General features: G+C 42.8%; 1 protein-coding gene across 3 annotated transcripts in view; it reads right to left on the bottom strand.

Moving 5' to 3' along the window:
* NT5DC3 (5'-nucleotidase domain containing 3) overlaps positions 1-24,622 on the bottom strand; it is a 43,005-nt gene extending 18,383 nt beyond the window's left edge. The window contains exons 1-5 of one of the 3 annotated variants that reach the window (XM_083812286.1): positions 23,689-24,622; positions 15,936-16,052; positions 7,978-8,162; positions 897-971; positions 346-401 (exon numbers count right to left, since the gene is read on the bottom strand). In XM_083812286.1, the coding sequence (XP_083668412.1) occupies positions 346-401; positions 897-971; positions 7,978-8,145 (299 nt within the window). In that variant the 5' untranslated portion in view covers positions 8,146-8,162; positions 15,936-16,052; positions 23,689-24,622. The other 2 variants (XM_083812284.1, XM_083812285.1) reach the window with 2 other exon arrangements.
* Positions 24,623-24,832: the final 210 nt, after the last annotated feature.

The following is a 24,832-nucleotide window of genomic DNA, read 5'->3' as shown; positions in this document are numbered from 1 at the left end:
AGTGGAGAAGTCATCAGTGTATTTTTAGATGTCTTTCAGCACAATTTAACAGCCGGAAACAAAGTGAGTCAGCACTATGTGACCAAACAGCTTGCCAACTTACCCAGCTCTGGACTGGGGAAATCAGCTGTACTGTACCAGTCAGTAAATGTGTGTGCACGTCTGTACATACACACAGAGGAGCAAAGAAACGCCCCTTCCAGCAAGACTGCAATATTCAGTCATGCCCGTGCTTTTCAGAGAACTGTTCCTGATATGAACCAAGATGTACACAAATAAATGCAAGTAGAAGATTTATAAACAAGAGTATACTTTATTATTATTATAGGGAATAAGTTTACCTACCTGTAAACTGTTCCTAGCTGAATATAATGAAAAGCATCAATCTTCATTAATAACGCCTTACAGGGGAAAAATAAAAATTAAAAAAAAATAAGATAAATTATTTGACACGAAACTATAAAAAAAAGAAAGCAATTTTATGTATAACCTTTCTGGTTCCAGAATGACTGAGCACCTTCACTTCAACTGCCCTTACAGCTTCCAAAATACTTTATCAATCGCTTTTACCTAGGACTTGCAAAATCACCAAGGAAACACCCAATGACCTGAACTTAGTCATGAAGAAGTATCTTCTTCTAAAAGCAGACTGCTTGAGGTTTATTTTGTTGCACTCTCGATTGTCTTTTCTCCCCACTCCCCACATAACGAAACACTCAAAATACTTCATACATGACAGCTATTAAAAAAAATACCCAAGCTCACAATGAAAGAAGAACATGAAACAAAATCCTAACATATCAGAGTGAGAGACTGGGAAAATTAAAAGGCTCATTTATTTTCTTTGGCTAGGTTTTCAGTGCAACATAACTCAAAAAAAAGATACATATACATACCCGATGTACATCGTAATGAAGTCCTCTTATTGCAAAATTCGGATCATAATCATATTTTCTTATTTCTGCAGGATACTAAGAAAAGAGGATAACAGGTTGGTTTAAAACTCTTAATTTAAAAACAAAATCTAAAAATTGTTTCTGTGGAATTTGAACAGCCTATGTTTTCCGTGCTTCTCATTCTTCCCCGTCATTAGAAAATACTTGTTGATAGGTTGGTCAGATTTGCAGGAACATACATACAGTGCAAAGCAAGTCAAACATTTCTCAAAGATCCAGGGACAGTGTTTCCAACCCAAGTCAAGCACAGTACCTAAAGCTGAACATTAAGGTACTCTGTTTTGATCACCTTTGAACATTAGCCTTCTGTTCATCAAGTTATTTTAATATATGCACTGCTGAAAACAAACTAAATTAAGAATTTAAAAGCTGAATTCCCTTGTACTGTGAAGTCTTCCCATGAAACCGACTTATACAAAGCTTTCCAACTCAACCTTTTAGCTAGAAACCCAAGTACATGGCCTGATTTACAGAGATACCTGGAGTTTACTGCTCACTTCTACCAGAAGAAAGATCAACCAATTATCATCAATATTAATAGAAGGGGGGAGGGTGTGTACGTGTGGGAAGACACCTTTCTGGCATTCTCCAGAATGAAAAGAAGCACAGTTGTCTGTTTTGACTCCCTCAGTGTGGATGATACTCCTATCTTAGACCCTTAATTTGAAATGCAGGCCCACAGACTATTGCAAGCACAAAGATGGGGAGTAAGGAAGAAGAGCATTCACAAAAGCTGACATTGCCTGGAGAAGCCAGGCTCTCCTAACAAGGGTTGAGAAGAGCAAGACTCCCACAGCCTGCAGTTCAAAGCTGGGGACTAGTATGAGAGGAACAGGCCATGTTTGCCACAGTTTCCAAAGACAAGAAGGGAGACTGGCACATCTCACCCTGGCTGGCCTTTAGGAATGCAATCAGAATGGCTGGTAAGTTGAAAGTTGAAACTAAGTTGAATCACCAACTTTGCCTTCAAAAAGGCAAAGTTGGTGATTGCAAACTCCAAGAATTTCACATAGCATGTGTGGTACTGTCTGTGGTACAGACACATGGCTGCCGATCAAGGGGAAATGCCTAACATGTAGACACTTTGCATCCAGCCAGCAGTTTATTATGAAAGTAAAATCCAACTGAGACTTAAAATCATTTTCTTCATGTATTCATCATGTTACATCCTAAAACAAATATACCTGAACAACACATCTACATGTAAGATCAGACTTTCATTTGCGGAGATAGTACTTCCCAAGATACATCGCAAAGATCAGATCCTGAAAGCGAGCATGGCATTAAGCCCCATCCAGGTGAGTCACTCTGGTGAGTCACTTCAGAGGAGCATTACAGTGACCCAAGTATATTACTTCCTGGGGGTTGCTGAACTGTAGATAACATCCTTGCCATCCCAGAAAATCATGTACTGATAAAAATAAGCAGTATTCATCTGTTTTGGAGAACAACACAGTTTCCTTCTCTCTTCCTTCTCTATAGCACAAAGACAAACAGAAAAACAATTATCATCAGTTGCCAGGAGGGGCACTTATACGTGCACTTATTTTTGATGCAAAAGAGTTTATACGGTTTTCTTTTTCTTTGCTTGTGTGGTTTGGGTATTTCGGAAGGTTTTGTTGTTGGGAGGAGCAGGAAGGGTACTGGGCTTTTTGTTTCATTTAAAAGATAAGGATAAAAGATAAACGATTAAGGATCCTGCTTTATGCTTATAGCTATGAAGTAAAAACAAAGAATCGCACAGTCATTTAGCTTGGAAGAGATCTGCACGATCACCTAGTCCAACCTCTGACCTAACACTAACAAGTCCTCCACTAAACCATATCACTGAGCTCTACATCTAAACATCTTTTAAAGACCTCCAGGGATGGTGACTCAACCACCTCCCTGGGCAGCCCATTCCAATGCCTAACAACCCTTTCAGTAAAGAAGTTTTTCCTAATATCCAACCTAAACCTCCCCTGGCGCAACTTTAGCCCATTACCCCTTGTCCTGTCACTGGACAAGTAGGAGAACAGACAAATCCCCACATCGCTACAGCCTCCTTTAATGTACCTACAGAGAGCAATAAGGTCACCCCTGAGCCGCCTCTTCTCCCGCCTAAACAACCCCAGTTCCCTCAGCCGCTCCTCGTAAGACTTGTTCTCCAGACCCCTCACCAGCTTTGGACATGCTCCAGGGCCTCGATGTCCTTCCTGTAGCGAGGGGCCCAAAACTGAACACAGCACTCAAGGTGCGGCCTCACCAGAGCTGAGTACAGGGGTACAGTCACTTCCCTAGCCCTGCTGGCCACACTGCTTCTTATCCAGGCCAGGATGCTGTTGGCCTTCTCGGCCACCTGAGCACGCTGCTGGCTCATGTTCAGCCGACTATCAGCCAGTACTCCCAGGTCCTTCTCTGCCAGGCAGCTTTCCAGCCACTCAGCTCCCAGCCTGTAGCGCAGCTTGGGGCTGTTGTGCAGCGGCAGAGGAGCCCCTCCAGCCACTGGTCCCGCAGCCTGGCCCAGGCGCAGGGAGCGCAGCCCCTCCACAGCACGAGTCCTGATCTTCTCTAAACAACCCCAGATTTCTCCTGCACGTTCCCACTGTCTCTGGCCAATTTCCACCTCCCCAGGTGACAAGTTGTTCCTCAGTTTCTTGTTGTGTCCTTATCAATGGGGGAACGCAAAAAGCAAAGCAACTTTCCAAGACTCGTTTTGGAGAATTAGAAAGCAGGTATTCTTTATTAACAGCGCTGGCTATGTGGGGGATAATTCCAGGACATCCCTGGCTCCCAGGGGCAGTTCCCAGGCCGCAGGCCGACCTCCTGGCCTGGACCCCAGCCTGGCAGCCATTGCTCCTGTCAGCGTGGAGCAGCCATCTCACGTCAGCAGTTTCTCACAACAGGTGACCTCTGTCAGTGCTGCCATCAGGGGCACCCCGAGACCCTTGTGATGCCACCACAGAGTCACTGTCACCCTATGGCATCACAAAAGGTGGCTGGGCTATAAGTGCCCTGAGCGTCGCGCCTGCGGCCAGTCCGGCTCTTGGTACTCGAGTGCTCGAGGTCCCATTGCTGGAAGGCGAGAGGCGGAGGTGTTGCAGGAAGCACACGCGAAGCCCTTTTTGTTGCACACGATCCATCAAAGTCCTTCGGTAATGTTATCAAATACTTATACATATATGTACCTCACCTGTCCTAAGTGTACTCTCGTGAAGCATAACCTATCATCAGCATATTTGCCACCCTAATAGCAATGTTTGGAATCCATACGAAGAATATTTACTGCTACAGTGCTATAGACAACTTGGTTGAACCTAGCAAGCTAATGTATATTGGCTGATGGAATATTTTCTTCCTGGTTCTATCTGTAGTAGTCCTGCTGGTGGCACGCGACGCGTCGAGCTCCAGCCAGCGACACGAGAGAAGGCATCGAGGTCCTGCCGGCGACCAGCAAGGGAGGTGCTGAGGCCCGCAGGCTGCTGATAAGCGCCTGGCACCAGGGCAGCCTCCCACGGGGGACGACCATCTCCACGCCGGGGCGGCTGCAGGCACCATGAACCGGCCACAGCAGGAGCAGCCGGAGGAGGCCCCCGGGGACGAGACGTGCCCCATCTGCCTGGGCCGGATGTCCAACCCAGCTTGCATCAACCCCTGCAGGCACTCCTTCTGCCTGGAGTGCATCCGTGTCTGGGCCGCCGAAAGGGTCAGCTGCCCAATGTGCCGCGGGCTCATCATAGCCATCGTGCGCTTGGTGCCGCCCGCCCAGCGCGACGCCTCGTCCCGCCGGCCCCGCAGAAGGTTGGAGCGCAATGTGGGGCCGGGGCGGCGGCAGCAGCGGCAGAGGAGCCCCTCCAGCTATCGGTCCCGCAGCGTCTCACCCAGGCGCAGGGAGCGCAGCCCCCCCATGGCACGACAACTTGCCCGAAGCTTTTCATGGCACTCGGGGCACTCGGGGCGCGGACTGCCACGGTCCCCGGAGGATGACAACCTCGGGGACATACTCTGGCTGCGAAGGGTCCAGCTGGAGGAACCGGGGTCCGGCGACCACGCGGGCCGGCAGGCCAGGCCCCGAGACTGAGCAGGGCCTCACCTGGGGACGGGTTGGGGGTGGCAGCCACAATTACCCCAGTATTAAATTGACTTTTCCACCCTGCAAAGCCTCTGCCCGCACTTATTCCTGCATCGGTCAGTGGTGGGGGGTTGAATGCAGCCCTCTCCTGCTGCCCGCTGCCTGCGCCACAAATTGTTTTGGGGATGTCTGCTCTTAATGGGGAACGGCTGCGGGTGGCCGGTCCCCAAGGGAGACTTGGGGATGAGAAGTCATTTGGTGGATGAGAAGTCATCATGGGAATGGGAAACTGTTGGGGATGGGAGCAGCCACAGAGGTGACCTGGCCCAACTGGGGAAAAGGCTGACAGCAAAAGTCTCCTAAAAGCCTGGCAGCGGAGAATGCCTGCCAGCTGGGGAACCGGGCCTGGCAACGCAGGCGCTGCTGGCCTCCTGCAAGTGCAGCCTAAGGGTACCTAAGAACCAGAGGCTTCCTGAAGATAGCACCACCAAGGGCAAAGGCAAGGAACTGTAAGAGCAACGGACGGTCTGGGAAGGAGGAATTCCTCTGGGAAAGCCGCCCTTCTCAGAGACTTGGAAACACAGATATTAGGGATTGGAAGGGAGCTTGAAAGATCATCTAGTCCACTGCTTTGATTAACCATCTGCATTGTTCTTAGAACTTGATACATCTCTAGGCATATCCTCCACCTTTCCTACAAGTCTCCATAGGTACATGGCTTTCTTACAAGCCTGGGGGACAGAGGATAGGTATATTAGACAGCCTCACAGTAGAGGCTCTAGCTACTTGTAAAATAAAGAAATCCTACATTTTCCACAAAGTTTGCATCTATGCTGAAAAGGACTTGCTCTGCAATTGCTGCAGATCATGCTTGTACCAAGCACAGGCATCCGTATTTAAAGAAAACAGACCCTCTGTCAACAACTCAACTGCCATCCCTACTATTGGTTCCAAAGAACGTTGGGTGAGGCTCCTGACTTGAACAAAGAACAGCACTGCAAGCCTAAAGACAGTTTGGGAGGATGTGTAGATTTGGCCAGGGAACATGGGAAAATATCAGGGGAGGGTCCAGAACGTGTTCAATTCAAGTCTGCAATGTACTGCACATGCTCAAGGTGGCCAAACCAGGTATGAACAGGAAAAATTATTTTTGACTTTTTCAAATTCCTGCACACTTGACTTTCCTATTTTAATTTATTCTCATGGCAAGCTGTCATTTTGCACGCATGCCAGTACATATGAGAAGAAGATTGAGCCTATCCTGGCACACAAATCAAAGCTTCCTTCCAAGCCAAACAAAATAATGATTAAAATTGCACTGTTTGCTTGGCCCCCAACACCACTCTTGGTAGGGCGATATATACTGAAACAGCAAGCCAGAGAAGGTGGCACAAGGCCCATATGTTAGGAAAGACACAAATCCAAGACCAAGAGTTTACATTCAACACCTGCTGCTACCTCTGAGATTAGCATTAAATTGATGTTTCTTCTCTTGGACGCACTTCAAAAATTCCTTGCTTCCCACAAGGTATTTTGTAATTTCTGATGAATTACGTTAAACTGCCATGGCCAAAATTGGTCATCTTTCAGGCTGACTGTAACTGTCATAGTGGACACTGCTATCCAGAAGGTTTTTGCTAACATTAACGTCATGAAAACCACTAACCAGCTCCAGAAGTTGGTATTAAGAAAAACTGTTGCCCCTCAAACTTCAAGAGACGATATACTTCAGCAAGCTGTCTCAGAAAGCAATTGTAGCTTCATTCACTACAGCTCAACAGATTCTTATTGAAACAAGAACTGTAAAGGTCTTACTATCTGCATTCATTCAAATAGTAAAGACTGAGCCATGTTTAAATTATTCTCTTCCTACTGCTACTGGAAAGGTTCCTGCAAGAACCAAGTAGCTTTTATAAAATACATTTATGCATTCTACAGAAATTGCTACCAAGACGTGCCAAAATTTTAGGGGGATCAAGTTGTGTATGCTTGTAGTGCCCATGAAGCTTTGTTTGTTCTTCCAGATATATTTATAGATGTTTATATATAGCTCCTAACCTTTGGATTAAAACATGAAAGTAGAATAACACCACACATTCACATTTAGGTTACATAAAATATACAAACAGTTTTATTAATTAAACTAGTCCATGTTTTAATGTCTTTTATTTTCATGCACTTCCTATACTGAAATTACCTTTACTTTCTCCAGTCCACACTTTCTTCAGTCTTTTTCCCTGCAAACCTTCTGTTTTCCCCACAACCTTTAAAATCTTCTATCTCCCTCCTTGCTTCCTGACACGCAGTACCTTCGGCCATCCCCAAACCAGCTCCAAGCTGCCTGGATGTTGACTGGTCACCAATACAAACACGCTGCTCGGCCAGACAGCAGATCAGTGCTCCCTCTTAGGGGACTGCTGCGCTAAACACTTATTTCGATCTCGCTTGGATCCAGCCTCTGATTATGGTGTCACTGCACGCTCTGCCCCTTTAGGTAACTCAGCTGAACGGCTGGAATCATACAGAGCGCCTCGCAGGCACACAGCACAATCACAGACTTCGTAAGAGTCGGGCTAAAATATTCCACATGAAAATTAATCAGTGAACTTACATCAATGCATAAAACAGTAAAAACAGCTTTCAAGCTTCTTGTATCATTAGGGTGACTACTAGAATTGAAAATCAGGTAAAAAACAAAACCAGAACCCTGTTGCCACCACTATGTTAAATAAATAAATAAACATATAAACCCTGTTCCCTAACTGTTGCCAGCTTCTCCTCTGCTCAAAACTGTAGCTGAGAATAAACCAGGACTTCTGGGGTTCATCTGTAGCTGTTGTTCAAAATGTGTTACAAAGGAGCCAAGCTAGGACTGAGGCATGACTAGATGAGTTATGTCTCCCTCAGCTCGGAGTGACCCATTATACTCTTTATTCATAAATTTACTGTAGTTCCAATACTTTCACTTACCCGATGCTCATTAATAAGAAGATCTCGAGCAGCATTGAAGATCAGCGTGTGCAGATGTTTAGAATAAAAGACCAATGTGTAGTCGTAATCAAAGCCATAGATTTCAATGTCTGACAGGCTCATTTCGTTGTTTGAAAAAATAGCATCCGGGTTCAGCATGTTACTCATAATTGAAGGAACTAACTCTGGGAACAGAGGAGAGCCAAAAAAAATAGTTATACCAACCTTGTAGTTTAAATAAAAATCCATTAGCAATTTCTAAATATAGATAAATGAAGATGGAAATTATCAAACTGATTCACACTAATATGCCAGCTAACCTTTAGCAATATGATGCTATTGAGAACGCTGCCCCTAATTAGTCTCATTGACTCACAGTTTTTATTTGAAGCGTACGTTCTTCGAACATTCAGGTTCATTTTGGGACCATGCTTCACAAGGAATTCCAGAATCAATACATGTAATTTTTGTTAACTCCATTAATATATTTTTATTACTTATCTTTGGAGTATCAAAAGGATACTGAGAAACTAAGACCGTTTACATACAGCCGTAACTGCAGGACCTACACCAACGTCATTATTAAGGCTGTTTTTATTTCTTGTTTAGACAATTTGGAAGAGCAACTTCAGGAGGCTGAAGGATAAACTATGAGTAAGTTCCCCTTCCTTTCCTTCCTGAATACTATCTTTATAATCCAGCCCTTGTTAGTAATGGAAAAAAAAGGCACTTTCATCATAAATCTGTTCTTGGAAGGGCAATTTTAAAGGGGGACATGCCTCGTTTAGTTACTTTCTATGTATATGTCTAGAGGGAGGTACTTGAGCTTATTTCAACACCTGCTGCTCTGAGGACAGACACACTATATGCTCCACCATGGGAGGAAACCATCTCAACAAGGCAGGTAGCTGCGGGTATTCCAGATCTGTTAGAAAAATAATGCTGCATTTTAAAACTCAGGCCAATTCACAGAAGGAAAACATTTCTTTTATAAAAGCAATGCCTTAGATCGCTGCACAGCTGACAGGCAGATACAATACTCTGAGGAACTTATACAGATGCCCAATAAATCGGTAATCTGAAACCACTCAACTTTCAGACACACCTGATTTTTTCAGACAATTTCACGGGGTTTAATTCCAAGGTTCATTTAAAGTCCAGCATCTCTTTGACTGAACAAGATCCCAGCAATGTGCCATGCTTAAGCTGACATGAAAAGTTCTGTATTTCATAAATAATCATTTGGGGGGATTTAACAAAATAAGCCTCAACAAAAACATTACCTCCTACCATCTCCAGTCACTTACAATAACGCAGCAGATGAACGTTATGCTCAGTCGAGACAACAAAATTAATCAAAGGGAATTTGACATGCTACTATTAAGGCAAGTACTCTTATTCTATAAAAGGGGCCATGAATCATTTAATTAGCTTGAAGTCACAATCTTAGTTAAGTGAACTTCCAAAGCCATGTTACAACAACCTTTTCTACTTCACAGTTATTATAAATATTTTTTTCAAATGTCAGCTGTGGAGCCTGTTGAGTTGACATGTTTCGAGCAAAGATATTTCACATAAAAAACCTTGACTAGCAACTGCCTGAAAATGGACAGTATAAACATGTTGCAGCTATTAGATGTTCTGGCCGGCAGACAACATCCCCAGCGGCTATAAACCCTGGGTCAAAAATCAGGACAGGTTTATCATCTTAACATCGTAATAAAACGAAATGTCAGATACTTGAAGCCACTTGGGAATTTAGGAGGTAATAAAATATTCTGCATGATTCTAGAAGCTCTTGCCTCATCTTTCCCTAACCCACACACACTGACTGCCTTGTTTTCTCTTAATATTACCCTATGCTCTAACCTCGGCTCTGAAGTATCACTGGGTGTGGTTTGGAAAAAATTCCAAAAACGGGAAAAGAAAAAAAGATTCAAAATAAAAGGCATTCTCCCTCCTCTTCCTTTCCCTTATTCCACCATCCAAAGTCCACAGCATCTGCCTGACACCTGTAACACCACACCCTATTCCACTTGTGAAACGTTGCCCCTCTTTTATGTCTGCAAATGTTGTTTGCCCCCAGCGCAATGAAGACTCATGCTTGTCGGGCTGTGTTATGATACAATACACTTTTGTTCGTTTGTTTCCTTTTTTTAAAGGGCAAAACGCGCAAGGCTAAAGCAACATCCAGATGAGCACTGCCAGCACAGGACAGGCGCTGCTGCCCGACGCTGCTGATACACAGCCTACCTCTTTCTGCTGGCAACATGCAAGCACCTCGGTAACACTCTTCCCCATCAGAACAAGGGCAGAAGCAATCAGCTAAAACATTTCGTCTTCGTATGGTGGCTTCCACGGCCTATCAGACAGCTGCCAAGCAGCAGCCGCTTTTGGTCACGGAGCAGTGGGTTTTAGGTCCCGGTTCTGCAAACGTTTCCGCATAACTCACACATCTCTGCACAGCCTTTGCTTTCTGCTGGAGAGCTGGGCTTCCTCACTGCACCTGCACCTCCAGAACCAGTGCCCACAGCCACACGCAGTGGTACTGCTCTACCCCGGCTTCAAGCGTTTCACGGTATTTTAGGGGAAGCACAGGCAAAATAAATTGAAACCAGGGGCCAGCTACAGCCCGCTCACCTCCCCGGATGACACCCCGTGGCAGCAGGCGCCTCACGGGGACGGCTCCCCGGACCTGCTCTCTCCTCGCTACGGGAAACCGTCTCGCTGGGGGAAGAAAAATCCGCAAAAATCCCAAAATCCGCAGCCGCCTCCGGGCAGCGCGGCGCCGTACCCCACACCGCGGTGACCCACGCGCGGAAACCCTCCCGGGGCGGACAGCGACAGCGACACCCGTCCCCACAGGGTCCCTTCTCCCAGCAGCGGGTCCCCCCCTGTCCCCGCTCACCCTTGGTGACCCGCTTGGCCTCCCTGTATCGCGACCACAGGTAGCTCCGCATGTCGGGCGGCGGCCGCCGCTGCTGCCGGGCCACGGTGCAGTAGGGAGCGGCCCTCGCCGCCGCCGCAGGCAGGGTCCGGGCCCGGCACCGCCGCCCGCCGCCCGCCCGCCCCGCCGCCAGCAGGGACCGCGCCGCCGCCGCTGCCATGCTCCGAGCCGAGCCGAGCCGTGCCGAGCCGTGCTGCCGCCTGAAGTCACTTCCTCGGGCTCCGCCCCGGGGCCCTGCAGAAGCGAGCGAGCCCCGCTCGGCGGCCGCCCCCTCACACCCCCAAGCGGGCGGCCGGCGGCAGGCAGCTCCGCCTCGGGGTGCAGGCGCACGGCTGGTTTGTGTACGGTGAGAGGTGGGGCAAGAGGGCTGTAAGAGCCTCCTAGGGATCCTCGCTGATGTCTGCCAGCACCGCCGCGGCTGTGGTTGTGTTACCGTGAGCGTTACGCACCCGGTGGGCGCACACCTACCGAGCTGGGCCGGGTTCTGGCACAGCTCTGCGTGCACAGCCACCTCAGCTCAGCTACAGCGTGAATAACGCCCTCGCACGCTGCACCCCGAGGAGGCATTTCAGCAGCAGGAGGTAAGTGGCCTTGCTGGAATCAAGCTGGCTCCACGGCGTGACCCCGCTGCATTTCTGCAGCACCGTGCACAACTTCACCTCTCCCTTTATCCGGCACCTGATGCAGCATGCAGAAACCGTGGGGAACTCACCCGTGTAGACACCCCCACCTGTATATGTGGAAGCCAAATTCACACTCAGACAATCTCCCATTTTGGTTTTGGTGAGTATATTGCTCACCAAAAATACAATTATCTTTTGTTGTTCAGCACAGGCCATGCCAAGACAAGGCATTGCTTGCTATATTTTTCCAACACAGTGAGCATCAAACACCGCTTGTTTTAATACCACAAGGATCCACCTAAGCCGTTGTGACTCATGCCTAGAAGTAACTCAGCCGTTCCTCCCTATGCACCTCTAAAGCATCAGTCCTGTGCAAGTCTAAAGGATTTCAGCCAAAGTATTACTTCCCAGGCTTTGTTACCTGTAGAGACCAGACAGCTTTCATTAGAGCTCCTATGTTATTTCAATTACCGCAGTATGTGATGCCAGCACACATTTTTACAAATCCCTCAAGATAAATTCTGGGAACAAGGAGGGTAAGAAGATGGTTAATGTTTAGAAGAGACGAGAATAAACAGCTTTAGAGAATTTCTCATCACCAGTACTCGCTTTCTGACCTTTCTAGTAAGAAAAAAACACTTGTAGAAGACAACAACTGCTACAGCTCCCTGGGGCAGAGAAAATTGAGACATTTACCTTTCAGCATCAGCCTTTCTATGTACAACTGGAAAAAAATAAGTCACCCATGAAATTAAGAGCCTCGGTGAAAGTCATTCTGGATTCATGGCATCATAGGTTTTCTTTTCACCCCAACTTTTAATTAATCACCTTCAACAAAGAAAAAATGCTTTAGAACTGGACAGGTTTTTTTTTATTCCAGTCCATGGACTAATTATACCCAGGTGCAACTCAATTGAAATCAATAAAAAGGCACAATGTTCTTCTACTGAACACAAAGACCGGTCTCCAAGTACCAGGAGTATAACTATTGTGAATAATAACTACATTGGTAGGTGAACCGTTCTCAAGGAGGAGTTACAAGAACTGCTCTGAATTAAAAAAAGAGCAGTTACAGAGGCTGTTTCCAGCAGTCAGTGGAAGTTTTGCTGTTCTGACATAGGCAATTAATAACACAGAACCTGGGATTTATGTTCCCTTACACCAGCACTGCAGTTAAAAGACTTACCTGTAACAGAATTCTGGATAAAGACAGTACAGTACTCTATAGCACAAAGTGTCACTCACCCCAAGAAACCTAAAGGCTTTGATTTTTTTTTTTCTTTTTTTTTTTTTACACTAACACATTAGAAAACTGTACTTTTATTTCTTCTGCATACATGTGATGGACAGGGCCTAGGATATGAAACCCACTATTGTTGTTGGTGGAAAACCCTGTTTTCACTGCAGCCAGCTCCCCAAATAGCCACGACTAACCTTTAAAAAGGTGCAGGTGTGCCTGAGTTCCTGAGTATTCAAAGATCATCCTCTCTGCATTTCAAATAGTGTCTTTCTGTAACACTAGCATATGCTTGATGTGTACGATGCAAATAAAGAGAGAAGTTGTCTCCTGCACGTAATTCTGTTACCTAGAGCAACTTTCATGGTGTTTGTTTCTGAATGAAGACCTGTGAGGCCAAGGGGTTGTTCACACAAATCAAATTAAAGTAATCCTTAAGCGTTAGCAGTGAGACTAGAGACAGAACTAAAACATGATGTAGAAGTGTTTAAAGATAAGTTGTTAAACAACTCAACTTTAGATGACTCTGTGCTTTCCCTGGTCTGTTGGTCTCTGAGTAATAACTCAAGTGCTACAAAATGTGATAGCATAAACTGGCACGAAGAAGCACACATGGAAACTCATTTTTCTTCATCTGGGTTCTGTAGATACCAGACTTCCCTCCCCTGATATTTTCAGAACCGACCACACCTACGACACTTATCTGGTACAAATTCAAACTGAAAGGCATGGCTGGCAATAAAAATCACTATAAATGGCTTCACAAAAGAATTGTCCTTTGAGGGCTGTCTTACTGCATAGATTGAGTAAGAGATAGCATAGACCTAAAAAGAAAAAGGCATGCAGTGGTGTTAAATGCACACTGCAAACCCTGATTTATATCTGTCATCCTGCTATTCAGGGCCCATGGGATTAAGCAGGGTTTGAGTGGGGATAATGTACACAATTTCTTAAAATATAAACAGAATGCTCAGGATCCGAATGTGTTTAGTCTTGACTGAGTTTTGTGACTAGGAATAATCAGAGGCTACATACTACCCTCAGTTCACAAACACCAACTCTTTTAATATCGTTGAAGGTTCAGGGCGTAGATACCATGTGATCTCCAAATGTGCATACATAAAACACCTTTGAGAACCTGTTAAGTGTTTCACATATAGGTCTAATTTGTAATACATGCTATAATTACACCGCTATCTAATTTCTTTGCTTTTCATAGTTTTGTTCACATGGGGGAAACATCCAAGTCTCCCTGCAGGCTGCTCAGCACTGTCAGCTCCTGCTCACTTGTGTGATTACTGAGAGCACTCAATACCTCAGAAACTGCTTGGCTAACAAAGGCACTCCTGCACATAAGTGATGGCAGGATGGATTTCTAATCAGCTAGTAGAGCTTTCAAGTTAAGCCTAAGATGGTGCTAATATCAGATTCATTAAAGTCCCATCAGTTGAAATTAAAATGCAGTGCCAGGGAAGCTGATGTCTTCTTACTCACGCTTCTGCAGTACAATGTTCCAAACAGAACAGCTTCGCAAGCAATAAAACCATCTGACAGATTATATCAGGCAGTGTTTTATTACAGAGGTGAATGACCTTGGACTGACAGATGGCTTCTGTATAGATTTTGCCCAGTCTCATTTGGAAGAATCAGAAGTCTCTCACTGCCTTGAAAGATTCTGAGGAATGTTATTGTCCCCATCTATAATATATTGCTTGCTTACATAAGTCTTCCTAAATAAGTTCATTAACTAATTTCGCTTTGAGGACCACAGAACTATCAGATGCTGACAACAATTTTCAGCCAGTTTTGATATGGGTCCTCTTTGAAAATGTATCCTGTTAGGGTCCCTTTTGCCAGCCAGTACCTGTACCCTCAACAAATGTTTCCATATGGAAACTTACCATTCCCTTCCCCTAGCTTTGTATTTTGCAAGTCCTCAAATCCAAATCTTGATTCAGGAAAGCACTTGAGCTACTTAGGGCAGCATCACTGCAGTACATTATGATATTCCTAAACTAATATTTTTCTCCACCACCATTCTTAGCCTACTCTTCAGGACCTCCCTCCTTCCCATGCAATTCACTTTTATGAACTTTTTTCCTTGCTTTGCTGTTTCAAATTGGAAGAGCTTTGGGGAAAAGTAGTATGCATGTTGAATTTCTCTTATCTCACAGATTAGCCATCTACGCCATGAGTATTCTTTTAGCATTTCAGCTTAAGGAGACTTAATACTTAGATCTGTATAGATCTTTGAACTAGTAATTACGGAAAACAATATGAAAGATAATTATTGGATCCAATAATAATTTGTACAAAGTCCCGTTGTTATTTGTTTTGCAGCAGTCTAGAAATATAATCCATATATAAAACAAACATGCCACAGATTTTTATGCGTAAGTGTACATCTATGCACACAATTCTTCAATATTCCATTAAACATCTCTCTTGATAAGTACAGACATTAAATTCTTATGCATTTTTCATTTCTTGTATTGGTATTAAAAAAAAATAATAATGTGAGCACCGTTCCTCTTCAATTATTTATAGGAAGAATTTGTAAGAAGAAGCTTTTTCTTCTGAGCTATTTATTTGGTACTTTCAATACCACTGCAGCAATACTAACACTGGATTAAATAAGTTATAAAACCAATTAAGAAAACAAGAATATAGACACATACTACATGCATAAGAATATATGGCTAAACAAGAGCGAAAAAAGGAGACAATTGAAATCAGAAACTAAAGTCTCTGTACTATTTCTCACAAACTTCAGTATCAACCCAAGCTAAAGAAGATTCTGTTTGGCTGTGCCTGGTGAGATTTTGTTAGTCCTCCCTCCCTGCAAAAGGAAAGGTTTAAGCCAAACAAGTTATGAGACTTCCTGGTAATTTAAGTGGCACAATTTTACCATCCAGGCACCTTGCCATCTAAATTCCGGTGTAATGTTTCAGCCATTACGTCAGACATCGTAAAACTTGCCAAAGGCCTAAATGTTTTAATAGAACTCAAAATGGCACAGAAAATCTGTGTGGGTATAGCCTTAAAGAAAAAAACACTTTGCAGCCTGATGTTATATTAAGGTCAAATATCAACGACCGAAAAAAAGCTTCCATTTTACATGAAATACATACCTACTTTGGAGCACACTTGCCAGAGGAGCTTGAAGCCCGTCATTCTGCTTTGTATGTGCCATCCAGTACAGTACATGTTTCCTGTTACGTGACGGGTAAGCACTTATCCAGCATCTGGTCCAAAGGGAAGTCTGACTCTGCAAAGTTAAAAAAAAATAATAATAATAATAAAAAATAAGCATCCTTGAATTATTTTGTACCAGATCTCACAATATTTTTTTTCCTGTTGATTTCCTGCCATTTGACCTCACAGCTGTGTCTCAAGTGCAACTGTGAAGTCTACCTAAATTCACAGTGGACACAAAATGCAAAAAAATACAGTATAGAGACAGCCGAACTGCCTGGAAGAAAGACAGGTCCCATATTAGGCATCTGTCTGGAGCTGCACTCAATCACTCCTGCAGGCTAGTTTAAACACTTGCAAAATTCTTCAGAAGTAAACCAAGGCTTTGCTCTACCCCACAAAACTACATCTAATTCAGTTCTCCCTTAGAAATATGTCAAGTATCTGCTTATGTCTATATAAAACCTTGTCTCAGCCGGGGCAGCCCTGAAATCCAGGTGTCACACCCATGCTCCTGTAAGAGTCAGAGTGTGATCTCATCTTGACTTACACTAGGACACTGGATTTTCTACCCCCACTTCGAGCACGGGCTTGACAACTTATCCCCAACGTGGCAGCCACAGAAAAGCTATCAAATTAGAACACTTGCACCAGGTCACGGCTTAATCCAGGCATTTCTCCCCTCTCTAGCAGGAATTGGAGAAGGGATGTGTTCCTGCTCCGCATAATGCCTCTGGCTGTCACGTAATAATGCCAGGGAGCACACTGTAGTCAAGTGACATTCCACAGGAAGCACGTCCCACATATATCTAGCAAAAAAAAAATTGGTTGCCCTACTCTCTAGTGCATGGACTGCTTCCAAGTCATCTGAAAACTAATCTTCCAGCAGCAGCAGCCTGGAGTTCCCATGGGCTAATTTATTCTGCTCCTAGCTAATAATTCAAAATATCTGCCTCTGGGCAGAGTGAAACAGCCTGTACACCACTCGGTGCTGGTAAACCAAACTGTTTCTAGTCCTGGCAGAAATACCAGAAAGGTAGCTCAGGCTTCTCTACATTATATGAATTGGAATTAGAATAGCTCAGCGAGTAAAGAGTATTTCTGGACTACACAGACAAGCAAGCATGGGCCAGAGCATCCTCCACTAAAAGTTAAAAAGTTAAAGTTGATACTGCCCTTTCTCTCTTAAAAGAGAGCCAGCAAGGAGTTGCAGTGGCAGCGTAGGAGCTGGGAATTTCCTAAGGCGTGCCTCATCTCAGGGCAGCAGAAAGAGGCAGCCTCATGGTGGTTGCTATCTTGACTCCCTGCCACTAGAAAATCCCCCTGTACATGCCTGACTCGATTAACAGCATAATGTTATATCATGTCATGAGACAAATCTGGCCTGTCTATTTCCATTATACTTTACCAGGGCTCAGTAAACATCCCATGATCTAATTTTCAGTGAGTTTATGAGCAGGTGAAGAACAAGAGGCTGTAGCCCATCTTGGGGAATCAGGTTGTTCTCACTCACCCACCCACCTAGAGATAGCACTGACAAGCTTGGGGGAAAATGATGAGCAGCTGCCAGCCACTAGAGAGCCTAATGAAGCTTGAATAAGGTTTCAGAATTCTTTAAGTATCATTAAACATTATTTCACTTATAGACAGTTTAAGGCAAGGCGATCATTTAATTATATTTCTTTTATTGCTTAGCACTTTATATATAGCCCTGACTTTTGCTGTTCTTGAGATGACTTGAAAACTCTGCCAGCAGTCCTTGACCTCCAACTGCGAGATTAAACTTGCCAGGCAAAGCGTAAGGTGCTTACAAACAGGAAGGGAAATATTCTTCATCCCAAAAAAATCTCAAGCCAAGGCAATTTCGTAATTAAAAATAACCACTGTGTTAGTAGACACTTTCTCTCTCCCTCCCCCCAAACATAAGTACAAGGAAATCTCAGCTCTAAAAGAGGATTATTTTAATGTGCAGCTTGTTTGCCTGAATACACTTAACTGATCAAACAAAGTTACATCAAAACGTAAGATGAATACAAGCTTTGTGTGAATGTCCTAACATAGCCCAGCGGGCTTGTTGAGGCTGCAGCATGCTTTGCACCATGGCATCCCCCAGGAGTTTTAGACAAGTCCCTGCTGAGCACATGCAAGCTGCAGTTCTTCAGCGACACCCAATAGACCTTCCAGGGGGGCCATCTGCAGTACATAGGCCACAGCTTCACATTTTAAGTCCCTGTTCTAAACCAGAATAATTTAGTTAACCATTTATACTTTTTCTATAAACATTCTCTACTTGAAATTAGAAAATAAAGAAAAAAGCCTGCTGTAACAGCTTTCAGGTCCACACACTGAAACTTTGTAAAAAATAAAAAACAGCTGAAAACAGTCTTTTAGGTCTGTCGTCCTATTACAAGAGGAAGGGCCTGTAATTCAAAGAAGTCTTTTAAGAAACGGTGTTTTTAACCTTCTTTTAAAGAACAGTTATCTCAAAGTCAAGAGACAATGTGAAGAAAAAAATGTAAATACAGTATGGCTCCAAACTGAATACATCAGAGATGTATTGTAAAAGTGTAATGTCTTCACAGATATTTCCGTGAAGTTAGACACTTTACTTTCTAATGCCAGACCCATTGGATTTGTCTTCAAACACGCAGCCCTATTATTTTGCCTGATCTTTGCCTCTTAGCGTTAATTCATATAAAAAAAGACTGGTGAATGTTTCAATCTCCGCTGTTTTTTCAAGATTGGAAGAAAGCAAAACAAAGAACTAACCATGTTTTAAGCATATTTTACCACAAATTAAGTCAGAAGCCTCAGTCCTGCAACCAGACCGCATGGGTGAATCCTTCCCTCCTCTCCAGGCCCTGCTAACATGGGCTGTACAGACTAGTACAGCCCCAACACCCACACCATCAACTATCTAACTGGTTTTGTAGCAGAAGTAATACTGACCCATATCAGTCCATGGGTTTATATACATTCCTTCTCCATAAAACTAATTAGCCCAGCAATAGCACACTAGTAGGTTTATGTCTGTTTTGAAGGTATATGTACTAAAAGAAACAGAGGTGTGATGCATATGCATGATATCAAGTGTTTAGAAGTATTTTCTACTTGTTGCTGGAGGCTTTGGAAAACTATCATCGATCTTTAGCAATTTTTCCTCAGTTCCAGCAGCCGCCTCCAGCATCCATTGCTCTTACACTGAGAAAATCCCTAAATTTTAAATTACACAACAACTTGCCTGAACAGTATGATTATTCTCAAGTTCTAATACTAACTAGTCAGGAAGGAAAGTATATTTTGATGTTATTAGCTTAAACAACATTTAAACAATCAAAAATAAAGAGGAAGAGTTATGCAAGAAAAAAAATCAATGAATTTTATACCACTGGATTAGAATAAGTGGGCTTTAAAGGAAGCGAAGTTATACTTGACACATTTTAACCTACCCTGTTAGAGAATAGTGCACGATCTCAGGCCTTCTTTACTTTGAAAAATTGCACCTGTTCAACTTAATTATAGAACCAGAAAACTAAACAAAGAGGTATAAAAGTTATGTTGGTTTACAAATGTTTTATTTCAGTTTACCCCATTGTGAGATGATTTTGTTCTATTAGGATAGAACATTTTGTTCTATCCTAATAGAACAGAGCAAAATAAACTCATACCAAAGTAAGCATCCACGCTGTTTTGCTACACTTACGCAGCTCTTTCATAGCCTTAGCACAAATGCAAATGAGAACACACTTGCCATACTTTGGGCTCTTCTCTATTCCTTATAATATATATTTGATTATAATAACTAGATTTGGTTCTTTCCAAATGAAAATGACTGTTTGCAATATCTTTTACGTAGAAAACTTTTGTCTTAACTTTATTCTAATTTAACTGCGTCTTCCACAGAGTTACAGATAAAAGGCATAAAAAAAAAAATCAGCGCTTCTACTCATATAACTTATACCCTAAAGACTCCAGGAGAGTGTACTTGATAGAAAAGGCGTTATAGCTGCATTCTTCTTATTGTGGCTTTCAGTCTGATGTAAGAGTGAAGTTCTCCTTAAGCATGGCCTACTACTTTTTCCCCTACAATCAAATCCATTAACACATAATGACAACATATTGCTTTGAAGACGTGGTGTAAAACAGAACTTCCACTGCAATTAAATTAGTTTAAAATTCCATACATTTTGGCATGAAATCTTATGTTGCCACAAATGAAAAGTATGCCTGTACCGATTAAAAAAGTTTTTCTCTGTGTTTGAATTGTAACCTTTAGCAGCAATCATGATGCACGCTCGCTGAAGACCACAGAAGAACCATCGCATCTGTTCTGCTCCCTGTGAAGACCTTCAGAGAATTGAATCAAACAGATCTGACTCTCCCCATCTTAGAAAAATGACACTAACTCCTGAGAATTCGTTAATCCATCAATACCTTTTTCTGAGCTGTAGCAGACAAATCTTCCATTTAGCCTATATTTCTAGGGAGCGACTTAGAAAATCTGACATAAGTGGGTCTTTTAATTCATCTTCCTCCAAAAACCAGTCACCTCTCTTAAGCAAGCTCCCTTCTTTTATTTCTGGAGATTTTACCAGCCTCCTGTAGGCTCTCAAGGACTCCAGCCCAGCAGCGTCACAACATTTACAACATTAAGACTTGAAAAAACAGGATGCTAGCATTCACTGGTTGAAAGACATTTTCTTTTCCCCAGTCTTTTGGGCCAAGTTCTGAAAATATGCATGTAGAATTAAACTCTCTTGTTCATTTCTATTACACCTTTCTGTTGACAGATAGGTTTGATATTACCTCCTATAATCAGAAGAATAAGTGAATATTAAATGAGGTAAAGACAGATGCTTCATATTCTTAATGCTTCATAAATTAGATTATCTGTCATCTGTCTGCCTCTGCATGGCTCTCCTTTCTTCTGTGCATCTCTCCACAAGATCAACTACATGACAATGCACCACAGTTATACGGTAACTTGTAACTAGCTTTAGCATAGCTACACCACATCTAGAACCTGTGGTGACTTATAGATATCCTTGACTCAGCTTTAGGCTGCTCTTTACCCAAAGCTATTCACTTAGCTAGGCCTTCACAGGCACTAGTTCAAGAAACATAGGATGCAGATACTGTCTTGCATGGGCATAATGCTAAAATAATGATATCCAAGTAGCAAATGGCATTCAAACACAGAAGTCAATGATAGTATGTATAAATTTAAAAATACTACTTCTTCATAACTTTGTCCACAACGTTACTAAGCAACATGAATTTGCAGGCACTCTGCTGCTGAAATTACAGTGAACTTACAGATAAAGTTGGTACAGCTTCAATCTGCAATCTAAGAAGCTTTCTCAACCCTATAATCTTTTTTATTGGAAAAAGGACTCAGATTATTTAATTTCACAAAGAGTAAATAGACAGTTAATTTACAGAATTTTTTCTTCTGTGTGTTTTCTACTATGCAATTAAATATGCATTTGCCTTTGTTCTGATATACTCAGCAGCAGATACCCAGCCAAGAAATCTCAGTATCTGAAGGAACCGAACCATGTGTTGTAGACCTTATTGCACAGTTGCTGGGTTAATGACAACAGTCTCCCAGAAGCACACCACCAGTGCCATCAGCGATGGCAAGCACTGGCAGGTCATTCTGCAGTCAGGGAGGATGTGGATGGGGCAAGCAGTACGATGCCCAAACACATCTGCTAATCAAACATGGCAAGGTAAGAGCATCGTACAGCCAGTCAAGCTGCTTATTCTGGAAACTTCTTACTGGTAAGAACTAGACACGTAACAAATACAGCTTTACAACCATACATTGTGCCACTGCACCATCTGGCAAGCTCAGGGTGCACACCTTGCTTGAATTAGAGACTACAAGCATTTTTGACAAGCCTGCCAGCAATTCTTTAAATCAATGACACTTCACCCCACCCAGAGGACCTCTGCTCTTACTTTCTAGTCTGTTCAAGTGAAGATTTTCTCATACAAAACCATTCTCTGCAAATAACTGAAAGTATCTCCTGTAGGTCAGTCAAAAATGGGAAGCGATGTAGAACTTCTCTTTCATTTCAGAAGTCCTGGAAATTCAGTATCATATCGATAACACAGAATAGCACTTTAAACTGTGACACACCTCTGTCATTACAACAATCATATTTGAGCAACAAAAATGTGAAATAAAACCTTGGAGACTTGATCATGCCCATCTGAAGTCAGTAAGAGTTCTATTTCAATGGGAACAGGCCATGAATTAACCACTCTGGGCAACGTTTTCAGGAGCATTCAATGCTTAGCATCTCTCAATAATAATAATATGGAACTGCTGGGTCAAGACTGAATTCAAAGGATGATTCTAGGTGTCCTATTGAGCACTAACATCTTTTGAAAGTCTGGATGCCTGCCAATATACCTAAATGCAGACAACATGCCCCTCTGAAATTCCACTCCAAGATGAATGCTAAAACGCACTGTAACCTATTCACAAGCCGTTCTTAAACACAAGTTAGTCAGAAAAATCTAAGGACAGGCACAAATATCTACTGCCATGACATTTAATGAGTTCATTACCTTCATAAGACTGCTAATTTCAGCACATTATCCACTGCATTCTGCTGCTTCTTTAAAACAACACTATAGTTAGCATTGCTATTAATAGAAATTCACAGCAAGAAGCATTCACCTCCAACAACATCTAGGTCCTGTAGCTAGAGAACTTCTGAATCATGTTGTACAGAACTATCACAACAGATTTCAGCATCCTCATCTCTTTTGATTACTCCAGTCTTTTGGCAGAACACAGATGATTCACTTTTTCTCCCACCTTAGCTTTAATGAGCTTAACTCAGGCTCGAGAGCATTTTATCTTACACAGCATCTCATCAGTTTAATGTCTTCTTTTCTTTCCTAAACTTTATTACTGCCTGCTTTTGTTACATAAGTGTTCCTACAGGTATTTTCACGATGATATCTGCTGGATATAGTGTCTTCTTTATATTCAAACTTCCAAATTCATATCACGGCTCTGGGTAAATAACAGTGAAGTACAATGGCTTTATTGTAGCATCCATCAGTATCAGATTGCAGTTACCTCTGAATCAAAGAAAAACTACAGCTTTGTATTCTGTCCTAGTAGTCCTCATACACTCTAAAATCATTTTGCTTTCAGAAATACTGAGAGTTACAACTGCATGACAACTTGCTAAATTTCGAAGTAGTTTCTAAGAAGTCTTCCTCACACAGAACTGAATAAGCGCTGGATTACAAGAATGACCCCCATTAAACTTTTTTATTATTTTCATATGACACACAGTTGTAATCTCAGAGGTATCATAGCCCAACCCACAGCCAACTCATCACCTGCTGTAATACTCTCATCCCACCAACACCATTTATCTTATTAGATGTGCCCTTTCTGCTATCAACCCCACCCTATTTTACGCAGATTATTCTGTAGGAAGACAATCCCAGATCAGATCTGCAGAAGGACGCAGACACTGGCAAGGAAACAATTTTCAACAGCCTTGACACAACATGAGACACAAACAGTTAACAAAGACTGAAGAAATCTCGTAATGCGTAAAAGGATAGCGAGGCAGCTGTGGATAAAACCCTCATACACCAAGAGGTGGAACAGAGACCCAAGTCAGTTGGTCAATAGTTCATTTCTTCATCGTTATATTATCCTGTAGCCCACTTACCAAGCTGCTCATGCTGACATTTCTACAGTGATGAAACTGCAAGTGGCTACTGGAGTTTCCTAAACTCACACTGTAAGGGCAGCAAGAGAGATTTCACGTTTGTTTGCACAGCTAGAACATCCAAAAGCTAGGCTATCGCACTACCTACTACCCCAAAGACAGAGAACAACATCTTAGAGCTAAGCACACAGTCAGCTAAGCACACAATCAAACCACCATCCTCCACGCAGCCTTTTCTTCCCACCCCTGTGGACTTTAGGTGCCAGCCAAGCTATGCTCTGATGCAGTACAGCAGTGTAACCTGCATCAGGCTCCTGTGAAAACAGCTGTGGGAAGCCTCCCCCTGCCTTGGTCCTTAGTTGCGTTTAAGTTCAGACCTGTTCTTTTGTCCTTATGTGGTCTATGCTCCAGGTACCCCAGCTTGGCTAGTGTGACTTCCCAGCTTGACTTAGACCCACCTGGTCACCGTAGACTATCATCATTCAAAGTTAATTATGGAGAAAATTGTGGCCTCATCCTTAAAATACACTTCACAGTCTCAATATATAGAGCTTCCTTTCTTCTTAAATATATTTGGCCGTACAATTGGTATGCAGGTTTTTATATTCCTATGGACATGGATTTCACAGAATGATTTATGAAAGCAAATATTTTATGTAACTCTGACAAAGCTCAAAGATTGATTTATTTATTTTTTTAGTTAACATTCTTTTTCCAGGTTTGACCTAACATACAAGAAATGAAAGTTAGAGGTAATAAATTGTGCCTCTGGCTGTTCACCGAGATCCTGGCACTCATTTCTGTATATTCAACAGGTTGAGTTCTCTGGCTATTGCAGTTTACTTGTGCTGTCTATAAATGGAGGAATGCATATTTTTTTTCCTGACACAAACAAATGTTGCTGAAAGGTTGTCTATTAATCTTCCCCATTTCTGGGACACAAGAAGAAAAAAGTCAAGACGTATTTGCAAGGAGGCAGTAATTTGTCTACCTGAAAATAAATAAATAAATAAAATAAATCTTTTTCCTATTAGAAAGAGCTAGAGAAATATTCATTTTAAAGATATGCACAAACACATATATATATGTAGCGAATAGTTTAAAACTGTACCTGAGAGACAGCTCTTTCCAGCCTATCTCTTAA

This window comes from Anser anser, assembly GCF_964211835.1.
Source record: "Anser anser genome assembly, chromosome: 1".
Lineage (NCBI taxonomy): Eukaryota > Metazoa > Chordata > Aves > Anseriformes > Anatidae > Anser > Anser anser.
Note: the sequence above shows the minus strand (reverse complement) of the source record. Positions and strands in the feature narration are given on the sequence as shown.